Source organism: Alexandromys fortis, unplaced genomic scaffold (genome assembly GCF_014885135.2).
Source record: "Alexandromys fortis isolate MF-2015 unplaced genomic scaffold, M_Fortis_MF-2015_v1.1 scaffold_45, whole genome shotgun sequence".
Lineage (NCBI taxonomy): Eukaryota > Metazoa > Chordata > Mammalia > Rodentia > Cricetidae > Alexandromys > Alexandromys fortis.
Genome location: NW_026067926.1, coordinates 5,288,377 through 5,303,185, shown reverse-complemented (window position 1 = coordinate 5,303,185; position 14,809 = coordinate 5,288,377). Strand labels below are relative to the sequence as shown.

At 46.2% G+C, this 14,809-nt stretch overlaps 1 protein-coding gene across 1 annotated transcript in view; it reads right to left on the bottom strand.

Annotated features, from left to right (window-relative positions):
• Window positions 1-871: 871 nt before the first annotated feature.
• The window catches only part of Crym (crystallin mu), a 15,459-nt gene continuing 1,521 nt past the window's right edge, over window positions 872-14,809 (bottom strand). The window contains exons 3-8 of the mRNA XM_050143245.1: window positions 13,460-13,522; window positions 12,028-12,129; window positions 10,329-10,512; window positions 4,985-5,106; window positions 4,254-4,338; window positions 872-1,315 (exon numbers count right to left, since the gene is read on the bottom strand). Coding sequence (XP_049999202.1) covers window positions 1,251-1,315; window positions 4,254-4,338; window positions 4,985-5,106; window positions 10,329-10,512; window positions 12,028-12,129; window positions 13,460-13,522 — 621 coding nt within the window. The 3' untranslated portion in view covers window positions 872-1,250. The remainder of the gene's footprint in view (window positions 1,316-4,253; window positions 4,339-4,984; window positions 5,107-10,328; window positions 10,513-12,027; window positions 12,130-13,459; window positions 13,523-14,809) is intronic.

Genomic DNA, 14,809 nt, shown 5'->3' with positions numbered 1-14,809 from the left:
TACAGGTGTTCAAAGGTGATGAACTCACTCATTCCTCCCCAGAATTCAGGGTGAGTGGATTCAGGAAGCATATGGGTTACTGGATATGCTACATTAGGGGATAGTTGTTTACAAATACTGTGTTTTGTTGTGGAATAAGCTAAAGCTATACTTGTCTTCAATAACGTGCAGAGAAGCAGTTGTCATAGGAAGGAATTCAGAGGCTTTGTGGTCACTTTAGATGCCCGGATCCCCTCTAGTTCCCTAGAAACTTCCTGAGACACTGTCTCCATATCCTATGCTAACTTACACAGTAAGGAGAGGCCATCAGGTTGGGGGGAATAAACCTAAATACGGGACTCTTGATGCTTTGATGCTTTTTTTTTTTTTTTTTTTGATCTATTGGCCATGAGACATGTTCTCTTTACGGGGCCTATTGGCCTCTTAGTTATAAAGGACCAATGGATTGCTGTTACCATTGATTCATTTAGATTCAATGAATCACAAGTTGTGGTTTCTACCGATCTTGACCAAGGGAGCCTCATTATCTGTGTTTCTTTAAACATTTAAAACAGATACACACAGCTACATAACCTGTGATTGGATGCATGTGACATTCATGGAAGAGGTAAATCTGCAGCAGTAGAAACCTGAGACTGGGAAGAAGTGGGCAATATACTGCGAGGTTTCGTCAGGGGATGACATCATTCTGGACCTGGTTCTACAAACCTCACCCAAACCCAATGAATTGTACATCTTAAAGTTATAAGCTGTGCTAGGGATGTAGCCTATTGGAAATATGTTTGCCTAGCATGTGTGAGTCTCTGGGTCTGATCTCCAGAATGGTAACAGGTAACACACACACACACACACACACACACACACACACACACAGTTTTATGGTAATTTTACTCAATTAAAATGGAGAAAATATTATTCCACCTCCTTTAAGGATGGAGTGAGCATTTGACCTCTTCATTTCCTTTCCACAGGAAGTTATCAAAGGACACACGGAAGAACTGGAAATGCTTTATTTCAGAGACATACGAAGGTAGTGAGATCAAGGGCAGGCAATGATGACATCACCTGTTTAACAGAAGAAAGAGCTACCTGGTTTAGCTACTCAACTACAAGCATGAGTAAGGAAGTCAGCACTTACAAACAAAACTACTACAGTTCACAGGGACCAGGCTCCCTCATTTGATCTGGACATCACGAGACAGCCTTGGAGCTGTAACATCCAGTTCAGGGCACAGCACAGCTCCTTCTTCTCACTTGCCAGATGACCAAGAATCATACACTAGTTTGGCTGCCACCAGGTCTTCCACTGCCATTCCTGTAATGGACAGAAATTTGACTCACTTCCCCCCGCCCCAAAACAACTTTGTTCAAAAGAACCCTAGCTGTCTTCTGATGCCCTGTGTGCAGGTACTGCTAAAGTCCACAGGGACAGCAACTGCTGCGTGAGATGCTCTCAGACTCAGTGTTCAAAGGACTCTTTATAAAAGTCCAATAAAAGAAATCCTAAGCAAGAAATACCCTCATTTTATAACCTCCAAGGTCTCGTTCAGAGGCCAACAACATTTCAATAGAGGCTCAGTGAATAGTTTAATCTCTTTAAGTTACATGGTCTGTTACAATGGTCCAGTTCTGCCCTTACAGTGAAAAAGCACCATAGGTCACAGGTAAGCAAACGAGTCTGTCTGTGTTCTGGTAAGGTTTTATTTATGGACACTACAACCTGAACTCGGCCCCTCCATCCCCTTCCCCTCTATGTGGTTGATGACTAGGCTGATGCTCGCTGTCTTCCTCAACGCAATTGGTCATCTTATTTGACTTTTATTTTGTTCTGAGACAGGGTCTCTCACTGAGCTGACTGGTTCAGCTAGACTGCTGGCCAGTGAACCCCAGGGGGATCTTCCTGTTTCTGCCTCCACAACACCAGAATTACAGGCCTATCCATGTGCTGCCATATCTGGCACTTTCCATGGGTTTTGGGGGTGCCAACTCAGCTTATCCTGCTTGTGTGATAAGCATTCTCCTAAGTGACCTCATCTCCCCCAATCTCTTCCATCTTCCTTATGTGCCTGAAAGCTGTTCTCTAGTTACACAATCCCAATCATTAGAAATGTAGGCACTATTTGTAGCTCATAGCTCATACAGCTACAGGTAGTTGGCGGGGTTGGGCTACCTTGAACCATTACAAATCCTGTATCTTTAGCATCCCCCATTTGTCTTAGAAAGACTGAATATCCCTAATCCAAAAATCTGTGATCTGAAATGTTCTACAGTCTAAAACTCTTTAAGATCATATTGAAATTCAAAAGTTTTTCAGTTTGGGTTCAATTTTTAATATTGGGGGGATGGTGGAGCAGGGCTCAGCCAATCAGCTGTCAAATCTACAAACATACTCCCCAATAGAAAAAGGATTCAATATGAAATACTCGTGGGCACAAGAATTTCAGATAAGGCATATTCAATCTGCAGTTTTAAGATATACACCTTAATTTTTGTACCCAGTATGTACAGAGAGACTCAGCATATATCAGAAGAGAGGGTGTGTCAATACACCAGTCACCCAAGGTGGGAATATAAAACTTGCAAAAGAGTAGATTTCTGCAGTATTTGTCTCTTTAATGAGGTTGGCTAAGCCCCAGATACAACTGGATTGGTAGGATGTCACTGGACCAGGTACTGGACCAAGTTTACTTTCATTCGTCATCTTCTAATGATAAATTTAAAAAAAAAAACCTTACCTGTCAAGACCTGGATATTAAGTGGTGGCATAGATTTTGGGTGGCCAGGGTACACATTTTATCATATGATATCATACATGCATACAACGTGTTTGATCAAATCCTCTCCTTTTCTTGCCTCCAGTTCCTTCCCATCTCCCCAACACTTTTCCCTCCAAACTTCCTGTATTTTTTTTTAAATTCAGTACCTTTAGTACTACTTGTATGTGCATGGCAACCTTCAAGGGCCACAACCTTGAAGTAAACTGACTCTCCAACCCCCAGTCTGCCATCATTTGCCAATTGCTCCTAAACTAGGGGTGAGACTTAATGACCTCTATTCCCATCCAAGCTTTTGGTTGGCTTGGGCTTGTACTGGTCTTGTGCATCAGGTCACAACACTGTGTGTTCATGTGTGCAATAGTCCTGCCATGTCCAAAAAATACTGTTTCACTGTAGTGGCTCCACTACTGGCCAGCATTCTCATATTCTCTCTCTCTCTCTCTCTCTCTCTCTCTCTCTCTCTCTCTCTCTCTCTCTCTCTCTCTCTCTGGTGTGTGTGTGTGTTGAGATAGGGTCTCTTTGTATAGTGCTGGATGTACTGGGATTTGCTATGTAGATCAGATTAGTTTTGAGCTTACAGAGATCCGCCTGCCTCTACCTCCCTAGTGTTGGAATTAAAGGTGTGAGCCGCCATGCCCAACCATCCAGAGTACTCTTAAAACTGTGGCGAACATCCTGCTGCTCAGGATGAAGAAGCATGGAAGATGTTAGGCAGTAAGCACTTTTGAGGGGCCCAGGTAGTATCCATTTACTAACCATTTATAATTAAAATTTTTTAGTGTAATGGCTGATTATTACTCCAGTTACCATAAACATCTATTTGTTTAAATATGGCAGAATGAGAGAGTTTATCCAAGGGCAGCCTTTTCCCTGCGAGTTCACCCTTCCTTCATTGCGTCTCCATCCACACTTGTCTATACAGTTTGGAGCTCCTCATGCTTGCCCATCATTGGCATCATTTGGGAGGGGAGGGGGAAATGAAGGGTCCCAGGCTGTATATATACTCCCTGTCTCAGTCTCCCTTAGGTCAGGTCTCTGTCACTTCTGGTTAGCTGTTAACAGTTCTGCTCCCTGCTCTCTTCCTCTGACGGATATCGACTTCTGAATTCATTTATGTCTAACCCAGCAAATCGGTTCAACACTGGCTCTGTTCAAAATTTTTTTTCTAATATAGCTCACTGATGTCATAAGAACTCAAGGTGACAGGTGCAAATGGCTCCGAGACGTTAGGTCACTTGCCTAAGGTCACATAGCCAGCACGTGATATAGAAGGAATCTGATCCTTGACTGCCCCAACACCAGAGTTCATAGGCTAAACTGCACCACCCAAATATGTAAATGATTGATCCAAATGACGGACTTTGCAACGATTTCCTAACCACTCACCCACAGAGCTTGGTAAACCCATTCACTTCTCCTTTCACTGCCTTGTGCTCTGGTTGGATCTGTGCCCAGGGAGCAGTTTGTGGGGCTTACCCAAAGACTTGAACACTGTGGTCTTCTCACAGAGCGCAGGCTTCGCTCCTGACACCACTTCTCCGAGCTCAGCGAAGATGTCAGCCTGTGAAACGAATGCATGCTACCTAGGACTGAGGCACCAGCCCACGCAGGGCTGGCTTCTGCGGTCAGTGCAGGCTAGGCTATTCCTGAACTGGAGAGAATAAAAAGTGCTTTTAAAAAAGACCGTCTGTGAACTGGATGGTGTTAGGAAGCCTCGGCCCTCTGATAACCTTTTGGGGGGGGGCAGCACCTGTGTTCTTCATCCCATGGACACAGATCACTGTGTCTGGGTAGCTGCCTGCCAGGTCCCTGTCTGTGAAGACACCGATTGCCTGACCTTGTACTTCGGCAGCCTTTTGTTGCTTACCTATCCCAATTATAAGTGGGCATGGGCAGTCAGGGATACATAATCTTATGGCGCTGTCATGTCAGAAAGGTTTCCAGGCTACGACAGACTTCCCATCCCACTGCCTTATTGCACAGCAAACTGGGGGGAAAATCAACTCTTCCTCCAAGCAGAAGGACAAGAAGACACATGGCACAGCCATATGGCTATGTTTTTCTAGAAAAAGATTAAAAAGTGCTGCAAGATGTTAGGACTGTATTCCTCACCAGAAGGTGAGGTGACCAAGGTCCAGAGAGGAAGACAGTGAAACCCTGGGAACCAGGCCAGGGCCAGCCAATGGTCCTGCCCGCAGGAGGCTCACCCCTGACAACAGAACATCTCCTGACTCCTTCAGCGCGGCCTCCCGGGAGTCCACATACAGCACCGCTTGCTTCATGAGCTCGTCATCCAGTTCTCGCCAGTCAGGTCTGCTGGCTCCGATGGCTACGAGATAGCAAAACAGAGTCTGAGCCCAGGAAAATCCTAGGTAGGGTACATTAATAGACAGAGTTGAGCAGAGGGCCAGTAGGGATGTTTAGATCAGAATTCCTTCTCATTTCCTAGACCAAGGCCTTCCCAATCAGAAGACAGAATACTCATTAAATAGAACACCTATCTTTTTTCCTTATTCTTTTGAAAATTATTTGTGTGTGTGTGTGTGTGTGTGTGTACAGGTGCATGTGTGCATGCAGATGCATGTGCATATATGTGCAGGTACATCCGAAGGTCAGAGGTTAACGGTATTGTTCCACAAAATGGCTATCCACCTTGTTTTGTGAGACAGGAGCCCCTCACTGAGCTTGCTGCTCAGGGCGAGCTGGCTGACTAGTGAGCCCCAGGGATTTTTCCATTTCTACTTCCCAGCGCTGAGATTACAAGCGCACGCCTCCATGCCTGGGGGTTAAACTCAGGCCCTGATGCTTGCGGTGAACCCTTTCAGGGCCAAGCCATCTCCAAAGCTCTTCTTTTCTATCTCACACCCTACTTCATTTTGTAAGATTTCAGGTCACTTAGCAGCAGTCAGGTTTGGAAAAGATTTATTTCGTTATTTTAAATCTACATGTCTGTCTGGTGTGGGTATGTGTATGTGCAGGTGCCCGAGGAGGTCAGGGGTCAGATGTTCTTTAGAACTGGATTTCTAGGCAGTTGTGAGCCACCCAACACGGATGGAAGGAGCTGAACTCAGGTCCTCTGCAAGGACAGTCCACACTCCTAACCTCTGAGCCATCTCTCCAGCGCAGACTTCACGCGTCAGGCAAACACTGTTCATGCTGTCCTTTCTATATGCGCTATTCGTGGACCCCCACATACTCTTCAGTGTCCAAGTCCATTCATAGAGGCACACATGGAAGCTGCGAACAGTGAAGGGTCCTGCTACCCAGCTCATCAGTGAATCTGGCTCAGAGAGAGCCCTAGGCTTTCACTCAAGAACCTCCTCTTGCTGGGAGTGACAGCTAACTGCAGAAACCACACAACAGAGAACCACCGCTTCTTCTCATCAGTTGGTGTGCTCCCCAGTCATCCCCGTTCCTCGCCTGAAACTGTTTTCTTCTGTAGTCACGACAGAGAGCCCAGTATTAAGCCCACAAAGAAGCCATAACAAAAAGACAACGGGGAGGGCTGGAACTAAGGTTCAGCGGCACAGCACCTGCCCCACCCCGCCCCGCCTGTGTGAGCCCCGAAACTCAACCCCCAGTACCGCCAGAAGGGGGAGATAAAAAGGAAACCTGGACTTTAGATTGCCTTAGCAAAACCAAAACTGATTGATGACGGGCAAATGACCTAGTGGGTAAAGCACATATCATGCACACATGACCATCGGAATTGAAATCTCCAGAATCTGCAGAAAGCTGAATGCCATAGTGCATCTCTGGCATCCCAGTGGGCCTGTGTAAGGAAACAGGTGAACCCCTGGGGCAGTTAGCTTGGAGAACACATAGGCGAACAACAAGAGATGCTTTCTCAAACAAAGTGGGAGCCAGAATCGATAGCCGAACTTGCCCTCTGACTTCCATGTTTGTGTAGTGGCATGCACGTGTGCACGCACACTTTTTAAAAGAACAGGAAGAGGAGGATAAGGGGGATCAAAAGGAGGAGCGGAGAGGAGGAAGAAAAAAAAAACCAAACTAACTAAACACCTCACAAACTGGCTATTAATTAGGTCTTGATCATTGGCCTTGTCCCCCTGCAGAGATTGGGGCAATGAATCCAGCGTATCGCGCCTCCTGTTACAAGGACATAGGATAATGCACAGGCTGCAACCAAAAGCCTGCGGAGTCAGGGGGAAATGAGCAGGAGCAAAGCCAAGAGAGGGACTGGAAATGTTGCATTCCTGGCCACACGGAAGTGAGTGTGTTCTTCTCCGGGGGTCTGTCCTTATCCAGCCCCAGCTAAGGGCGACTCCATATGAGTGCATAGCTACTGTTACCAGACTGCCCTCCATCCCCACTGTGTGTGAGGGGCAGCAGGAAATCTATTTGCATACGTTATTTCTTGATTTCTCTGTAGTCCAAGCAAAGCCGTCTGCTGTCTGGAGCCAGCACCAGGGTAGCAAGCTAGTCTTTGAAAATCTGATAAAGTTTTAGCCAAATGCAAAGCAGCATTTATGTGCTTTCTTGAATTGTTGTCCATTCCCTCGTGTGTTCCCTTTCCTGTCGCTCTGAGCTCTGATTTCCAGAGAGCTCATCTTCAAGACTGTAGGAGGGGGAGTCTACAAAACAAAAGTACTCACTAATGAAGCTTGTAAATAAATCGTAAGGTGGTGGGAAAAGCTTCCAGTGTCTGGGGCTACTCCTGTCCCTGCTTTTTACAGACAGCCACTGCCTCCAGCAGGATGAATTCTCAAAGGGCCATGTGAGGCCACTCTGGTGGATGTAAATGCTCCAAACCACAAGCCATGAGTCTGACCCAGATCGGAACTTGGCCTTGCTTCAGTGGGGCTAGAAACAGTGAAGATCTTGGAACCCTTGCTGATGGAATGAATGGGATGTGGGCCCTAGGAGGAAAGAAGTGTGCTATGGGGGAGGTTAGAGCCAGGCCTGCCCTTTAGCAGGGCTATAAACAAGTAGAATCTGTCCTAAGGAGTTCCACTGTTATCACCAGGACTTTAATGAAATGTATTTGAGGCTAAGTGAACACATAAAGACATTTTATCCTTAGGTCAAGGAAACACAAAGAGAAGTATCTTGACTCTATATCAGGCCATCCCCTTCAAGAAATATATAGATATAGAAATAGCTAGCTAGATATTAGATAGATATATGATAGACAGACAGAGAATGAGTATAAAGGACTCCTTGTAGCTGGTTTTGGTGGTGGCGGAAGGTCCTTAGGAACTGAGAGTAACCTAGGTCCTCTGTCTCTAGCATGTGGGACTGAATCCTGTTACCACACCAGCCTGGAAAAGGACCTTTGAGACTAGATGAGGTTATAGCCCAGCGAACACAGATTTCGTTCTTTTGAGACTTTAAGCAGAGTACCAACCTAGCCTTGAGCGGATTCTCACTGTTTAGTATTATGTTTGAAAAATAGAACAAAAACCAAGTCAGTCAGCTGCAGCTTCAGTTCTGCCCTGGAGAATACATTTCATCAAGGCCTGTCCCTCTGGATGTCTCAAGTCCTTCCAGACAGTTTTGATCTCAAGAGGCACACCTAAATCTACCTTTTACCTGCCAACTAAGCCATCTCTTGGATGGACCTATATCCTGGCATCATTTTCCTGCAGACTGAGACCTTGACTTCAGTTTGACCTAGTCTTCTAATTGTTGTATTCACTCCCCTTAGGGCCTTGCTTGTAATCTTCTGTCTGACTGGAGCATCTCGTCTTTAGCCTTTGACATGACTTGCTCTTTCTTATCATTTGGATTACAGCCCCAAGTCACCTCCCCAGGCGGCTCTTCCAGTAAGTAGATCAGAAGGATCTACCTCAACTTCCCCTTCTGCTTCCACTGCCAAGTTCTTCCAGTGTCCTGTTTGCTGCACAGGCTCCTCACAAGCAGAATAAAGCCAAGAGGAAAGCCTTGACCTCGGATGCTCTGTTTACTGTGGTATTCCCCAGCAGCTCGAACCATGGCTGGTATGTGGAGTAGAGGCAGTAAACATTTATGAATGAACACAGAATCTCTCGGTTTGACTCCTGCCTGCTCACCCGCCTATGTGTGCAGCATTCTCAGCTTCTGAGATGACAGCCTGCTCTGGTCATTTCATGGCGGAGCACTGCTACTATCCTCAATCTGTGGCCACTTGTCTGCCAGGCAATTGAAGCCAGACTTCTCATTGGAAGATAATGTTAAGTGCTATTCAGAAGTCTGGGCTCTGAGGACAGCCTACCTCAGTTCAAACCCAACTTTGCCTCCAACAATCTCTGACTCTTGAAAGTTACTTAATGTCTCCTTGCCTTGGCTTATTCTCCTATAAACTAGAGGTTATAATAACTATTGTTCCTTATCTTAAAAGGTTGTCGTAAGGGGTAAGTGACTATATATAACATATATACATTGCATATATAACATAGGTGTATTAGCTATACATATAAAATTATGTATCAGAGAGGGTTGGGGAGATATATCAAACAGTAAAGTACTTGTTGTGGAATTATGTACCCAACATCCATGTAAAAACTGGGGTCATGGCTATGCGTATCTGTGACATTGTGGGATGGGTGGGCAGTGGACAGAAACAGGTGGTTCCTGGAGTTCTCCAGCCAGCAGTCTAGCTACCTAGTGAGTGTCGGATGCTGTGAGAGACCTACCTCAAAAACAAGATGGAAGACATCCAGTATCAGCCCACACACATACATTTATGGGTACACATGCACATGCACGCACGCATGCACAGAATTCAGGACAGCATCTATGATTGCTAAGTATTTTATGTAGCCCATTTCTTATAATGATCTCTGAGGTTATTTGAAGATCTTCAGAGGCCCCAAGTGTCCTTAGGTTGAGAATCCTCACCCCACCTCCTGTTCCATACATTAAAAGCACCATATGTCACATTAAATCCTTTCTGAGCTGTAATTATTTTTGGAAACTGTTTATAGTTCAACATGTTAAGAACAAACTATTCAGGCCAGAGCAGTGAAGCAGGCCTGTCATGCACGTCCTGGGAGGCACAGGAGGGAAGGTCACAAGTTCAAGGCCCACACAGAGGAACTTGATCTCAAAAAAACCATTCCAAACACAGCAAAATGAAACACTGTTTGTCCCCAGGACTTGAAAGTTGTCACATTAAAGAATGAAGTTGTAGCTGACCATTTGTGGCAATATTCCATTCCACAAGACATTAGTGAAATATTTACCAGTTTTACATTTAATTTTCTTTTCACATTTTGAGAGGCAGTTTTTCAGGCCTTTGGCTTTTTGAAACAGGTTCTCTGTAAGTAGCCCAGGCTAGCCTTCAATTTTCCACCTTCCTGCCTGCACTTCAGGGTGGGCTCATTCATTTCTGATACCCTTAAAAAAGCAGGTACAGAGAGGGATGGGAATAAACACCTGTAATCTAAGCACTCAGAAGGCTGAGGCAGGAGGATATCAAGTTTAAAGCTAGTCAAGATATATAGTGAGACCCTGACTCAAAGAAAAAATCAAACCAAAGTATTTGGGCATTCTGTATGATGGAGAAAGCACTTTGGACCCAGTCTGCGAGCATGAAGCCTCTCTACTCACCATTGATGTGAGCTCCAGGCTTCACCCATTCACCAAATAAAATGGGCTCTGTTGCCATGGTGACCGTGATGATGACATCAGCACCTGTCACAGCCTCCTGCACCGACGAACAGACCCGAACATCTCCTTGCACTGTGCTTGCAAACTTCTCTGCATTTTCCCTAGTGCGGTTCCACATTCTCACCTTAGAGTGGGTAACAGAAAGGGACACTGGTGTGCTTCTTCACTGCTAATGCCACGCCAGCCCACACTGCTCTGAGATGGTGACAGCGGTGTCTTAAAGAATGAACATTTCATCAAGGTCACAGCATTAATCGGAACAGGTATCTGCTCAGCCAAATGGAAACGGCCTCTCCTTTAGAGAAAGTGGACACTTTCCAGTTTCAGGGCAGGACGCAGCCTTGACGGCTTAATGATTACAGAAAAGGGTCTGGAACCACGCAGGCTTGGCATGCACGACAACTCCTTCTTTATATTATTCCTGCAATGATGTTTCCCTCATTCAGCCTCAGCCCACATCCGTGAGTTGGAAATGACAACCGGGCAAAGACAGTGTGGAACTTAATCTGAATTTGGAGGTCTGGATCAAGGTTTCCGCAGATACAGGACTCACGAAAAGACTGCTTTGTCATGGAAGAACTTCATCAATGAAGTACAGAGGAGGATTGAAAAGCAAACATTTTTAGGTGAATGGTGTAGCTGATAAAAAGACCAATTGTCAAAGTCATGAAATCCTGTAAGGTGCTAGGGTGGAGGCTGACAGGGGTTGGCAGCCTTGAGAGCTGAGCTCTTGTGAGTTTACTAACATTCGATGTTTGGGTCAGAGACTGAGAGCCTTCAACTAAAAATAAGGCCCAACGACTCTCTCATCGGGAGGCATGGTAAATAGAAAAACAAGCTTTACGTGTAAGCTCATCAAGCCAGGCAAAGGGGTCAACATACCCAGTGGTAAGTCACTGGCCAGCTGTGCCATCTTTTCTGATCGGAAACTGCAAATATTACACAAAACTTAGATAATCTGCAGCAGTGACTTGGAGACCATCGATGAAAGCACGGGATACACAACTGTGTGCGGCCAACAAGGTTAAAGCTCCTGTAAGGTGTGGGTGAGAGACGCCCAGAAGCTACTTGCCTGTCTGTGAAAACAGCTAAATGGCTTTTTCTTTTTTTTCCTTCTTCTTCTCAGTCTTTATTTCTCAAGACAGCAGTATTATTTTTATCATAAAAATGCATACTTTGCATTGCTTTCACCTCTCTCACAGGCATACATTAAAATGGAAAAAAAAATGCGTCATTAAACATTTCCTGAGAAGCGAGGCCACGGCAGGGCAGCAGGGGGAAGGTGGCAAGATCTGCCGATGGCAGCGGAAGGCGGCTGTGCCCTCTGCTCACCAGGCCTTGCCCTGATTCTCAATCCACAGCCTGAAATTCTTAAAGCCTCCCAGTAAGAGAAGCACGGGGAGGGGCTGGAAGTGCAGCTGATCCCCGAGGTGTCAGAGAATCACTGGGGTGGCTGGTGGCACTCCCAGGTGTGGGTCCTGTGAGCCGCGAGCCTGAAAAGAGGTGCTCAGGCTGCGTGGGGAAGACGTAAAGGTGAGGGTGATCTACACTGGACTCGCCCACTGTTTGCCCATGTTGGGTGGTACCTAGAGGACCCCTGTCCCATCTTCCCCGCTCCCCAAGCCCCACCCTTACTCACCTCCTTGAAGGAGAACTGTTCTGTGAAGATCTCATAATGACTATATGCCTGGACCCCAGCCCCAAGGATGCACAGCACCTCGCTGTCTCGGGGTTTCAAAAACTGAGAGGAAACAGGGTAGCAAAGGTCAGCGGGTGAGAACATCAGGTGTTTGAGGCTTCAGCCACGCTCAAAAGCTGGTGGGCACCATGGAGATGCCACTTCGTTTCCATTTACTCTCTGTAGAGAGGGGCAGGAAGGAGGGAGCCTTCACCCAGTGTCTACTGTGTGCCAGTACTCAACTCTCCTGATCTCATTTGGTCTGGACAAAAACCCTATGGGATGAACACTCCTAGTGTGTGTGTGTGTGTGCGCGCGCGCGTGTGCATGTGTGCACATGCCTGTGGTGGACAGAGGCCAACCTTAGATGTTGTTTCTAAATAATCTAAACACCTGATCTGCCATGCCAACGCTCTCCTGGGTCATGGTACTTCTGCTATGCATAGGAAAACCAGCATCCCACACCCTCGTCCTTCTTAAATTAATGAAAAAAAAAATCCAGATTACTATTATTCCCCCAGAATCCCATTTTCCTCTACAGTCTTTTGAGATATGGTCTCATTATGTAGTCCAGGCCATCCTATAACTTGTGGTGATCCTCCTGCCTCATCTCCGACTGCTGGAACTGTAGCTGTACACTGTCCTCCCAGATTAACACCCTAGTCTAAACTTCTGTTTTCTAAGCGATACCCTCCACAAACCCTCCCCCTTCCTCATGGGGATGTCACTATCACCACTTGCTTGACCTTCTGCCTGGTGTGGTCCTGCAGTGCCTCACTCACTGACTTCAGTCCTCTCTCAAACGACACCCTGCCAGGGAGGTCACTTCTGAATTGCTTGGAGCATCATCTTTTTACTCAGAAACAGTGGTGTGTACCTGTTGACCTAGCTATGGGGGAGGCTGAGCCTAAATATTCAAGTCCAGCATGGACAACATAGTAAGGGCCTCATTTCAAAAAATAAAAAGTCATTTCCACTCCAATATTTTTAACTTCGCTTCATTTCATCTCCTTAACGTACACTATGGGTTTTGAAGGGTATTATTTTTTCAGCAAACTCTAAACATACTAGTAATTATTCACTAATTAATAAAAAATTATGAAATAGTTAAACATGCAGTAACATTTATTAATAATTAGTATATCATACATTAAAGAGCCATTTAATTTTTAAGAAGTCAAATCAGTTTCCACTTTAGCTTTTGAGGCAGGAGAACGGGGAACTGTGCATGGAAGGTGTTTGGGATTGTGTGGCGCACAGTCAATAGCTTTGTGAATTACTGTGCGCACGCAATAACCCATGTTTGGTACACGGAGTCCCAGTCACGAACAAAGTCAGACAGTATGTTCCACATTCCTCCCCTCTGCCAGCACAGTGTAGCCACTGGCCTTACCTTCGTGGCGATGGCAGACACAGCTGCTGTTCTCTTTGCAGTTATGACATTCCCATCCATGACCTTGGAGGAAGAAAAGACAGTGAGGAAGGTGCCATCCTAGGATGGAAACCCCAGAGGAGCAGCTCTGAACTGCAGTGAATGGGGGGGGGGCTTAGAGCCACGCTCACATCTGTTCCCTCCCCTTAGGAGCTTGGCGGATTTGAACACTAATCTCTATTGACTGGACTCTTCACCTGTAAAAACAAGGAGAGTGCTAAAGACATCTGTGCACAGGGAAGCCACTGCGCACACTGCACATCACCCTTTTTGTTTCCTTGCCCTGGGATTCTCAGATCTCCAAGCTGAGGGGAAACTTCAGAGGTCTGATTGTCACTTCACATCACAGGAGCTTTGGAAAGGCACTGTTCCCAGAGTCAACCTTCAGAATAACTCGGGCTGACTCTCTGGCTTGGGGTATGCACCTCAGTTGTGAAGGTCTTGGGACCCTTTCCTGGCACAAGGAAAGCCAAGGAAATGAAGTCCCTAGGGGTGGGATCAAGCTACCCTTGGTTTCCAAGGCTCCCCAGGAGGTCCTGATGCCCAGGGAGGGGTGAGCATTTTGCCTGGCTGACAATAACTGCCACCCTTTCGCTCATCTTGGCTGACTCTCAAAAGACAAGTGTTATTATTTGTTATTATTCTCATTTTACAGGCAAGAAGCTGAATCCTGGAGCTACAGAACATTCAGCAAAGCCCCAAAGTCCTGCCATCTAGTGCAAAAAGCGGAAGTCCCAGAAGTGGGGATTCATTGTCATCATCGTCCTAGGTAGCATAGATGCTGTTGCCACTGGGTGAGCGCAGGTTGGGAAGGAAGAGCTAGATACTCACCCCTAGTCGAAGTCTGGGCAGACTCCTTCAGGATTCATACACTCAGAGGGAAGGAAAGGGGGTTTGAGAGCCCGCTGAGAGCCCTCTAAGAGTCAAGGGTATCACACCAGCATCCATCAGATGGGGTCAAAGAATGACCTTAACTTACGAGCTGTGTGACATCAAGTCAAGGATCTCTACTGACCTCAACAAAAATGAAAGGGGAAGCAGCAGGCTGAGGCAGGAAGATCACGTATGTGAGGCTGGTCTGGGACACAAAGCAGACAGACAGACAGACAGACAATGCATAGAACCTAGGCTAGGACTGGATACACCATTGACTTAGACGGAAGAGGTTGAAGTCCAGCCTTGCTTAGTAGGGGGAAAGTTGAGTAGTACTGGCTCTCACTCCTAGTCTCTGAAGTGGGGGGAAGAATATTATGTACTTCCTGGGTGGTTTTAATTATACAGGTAATAAGCTTAGAACCCTGCATATATATA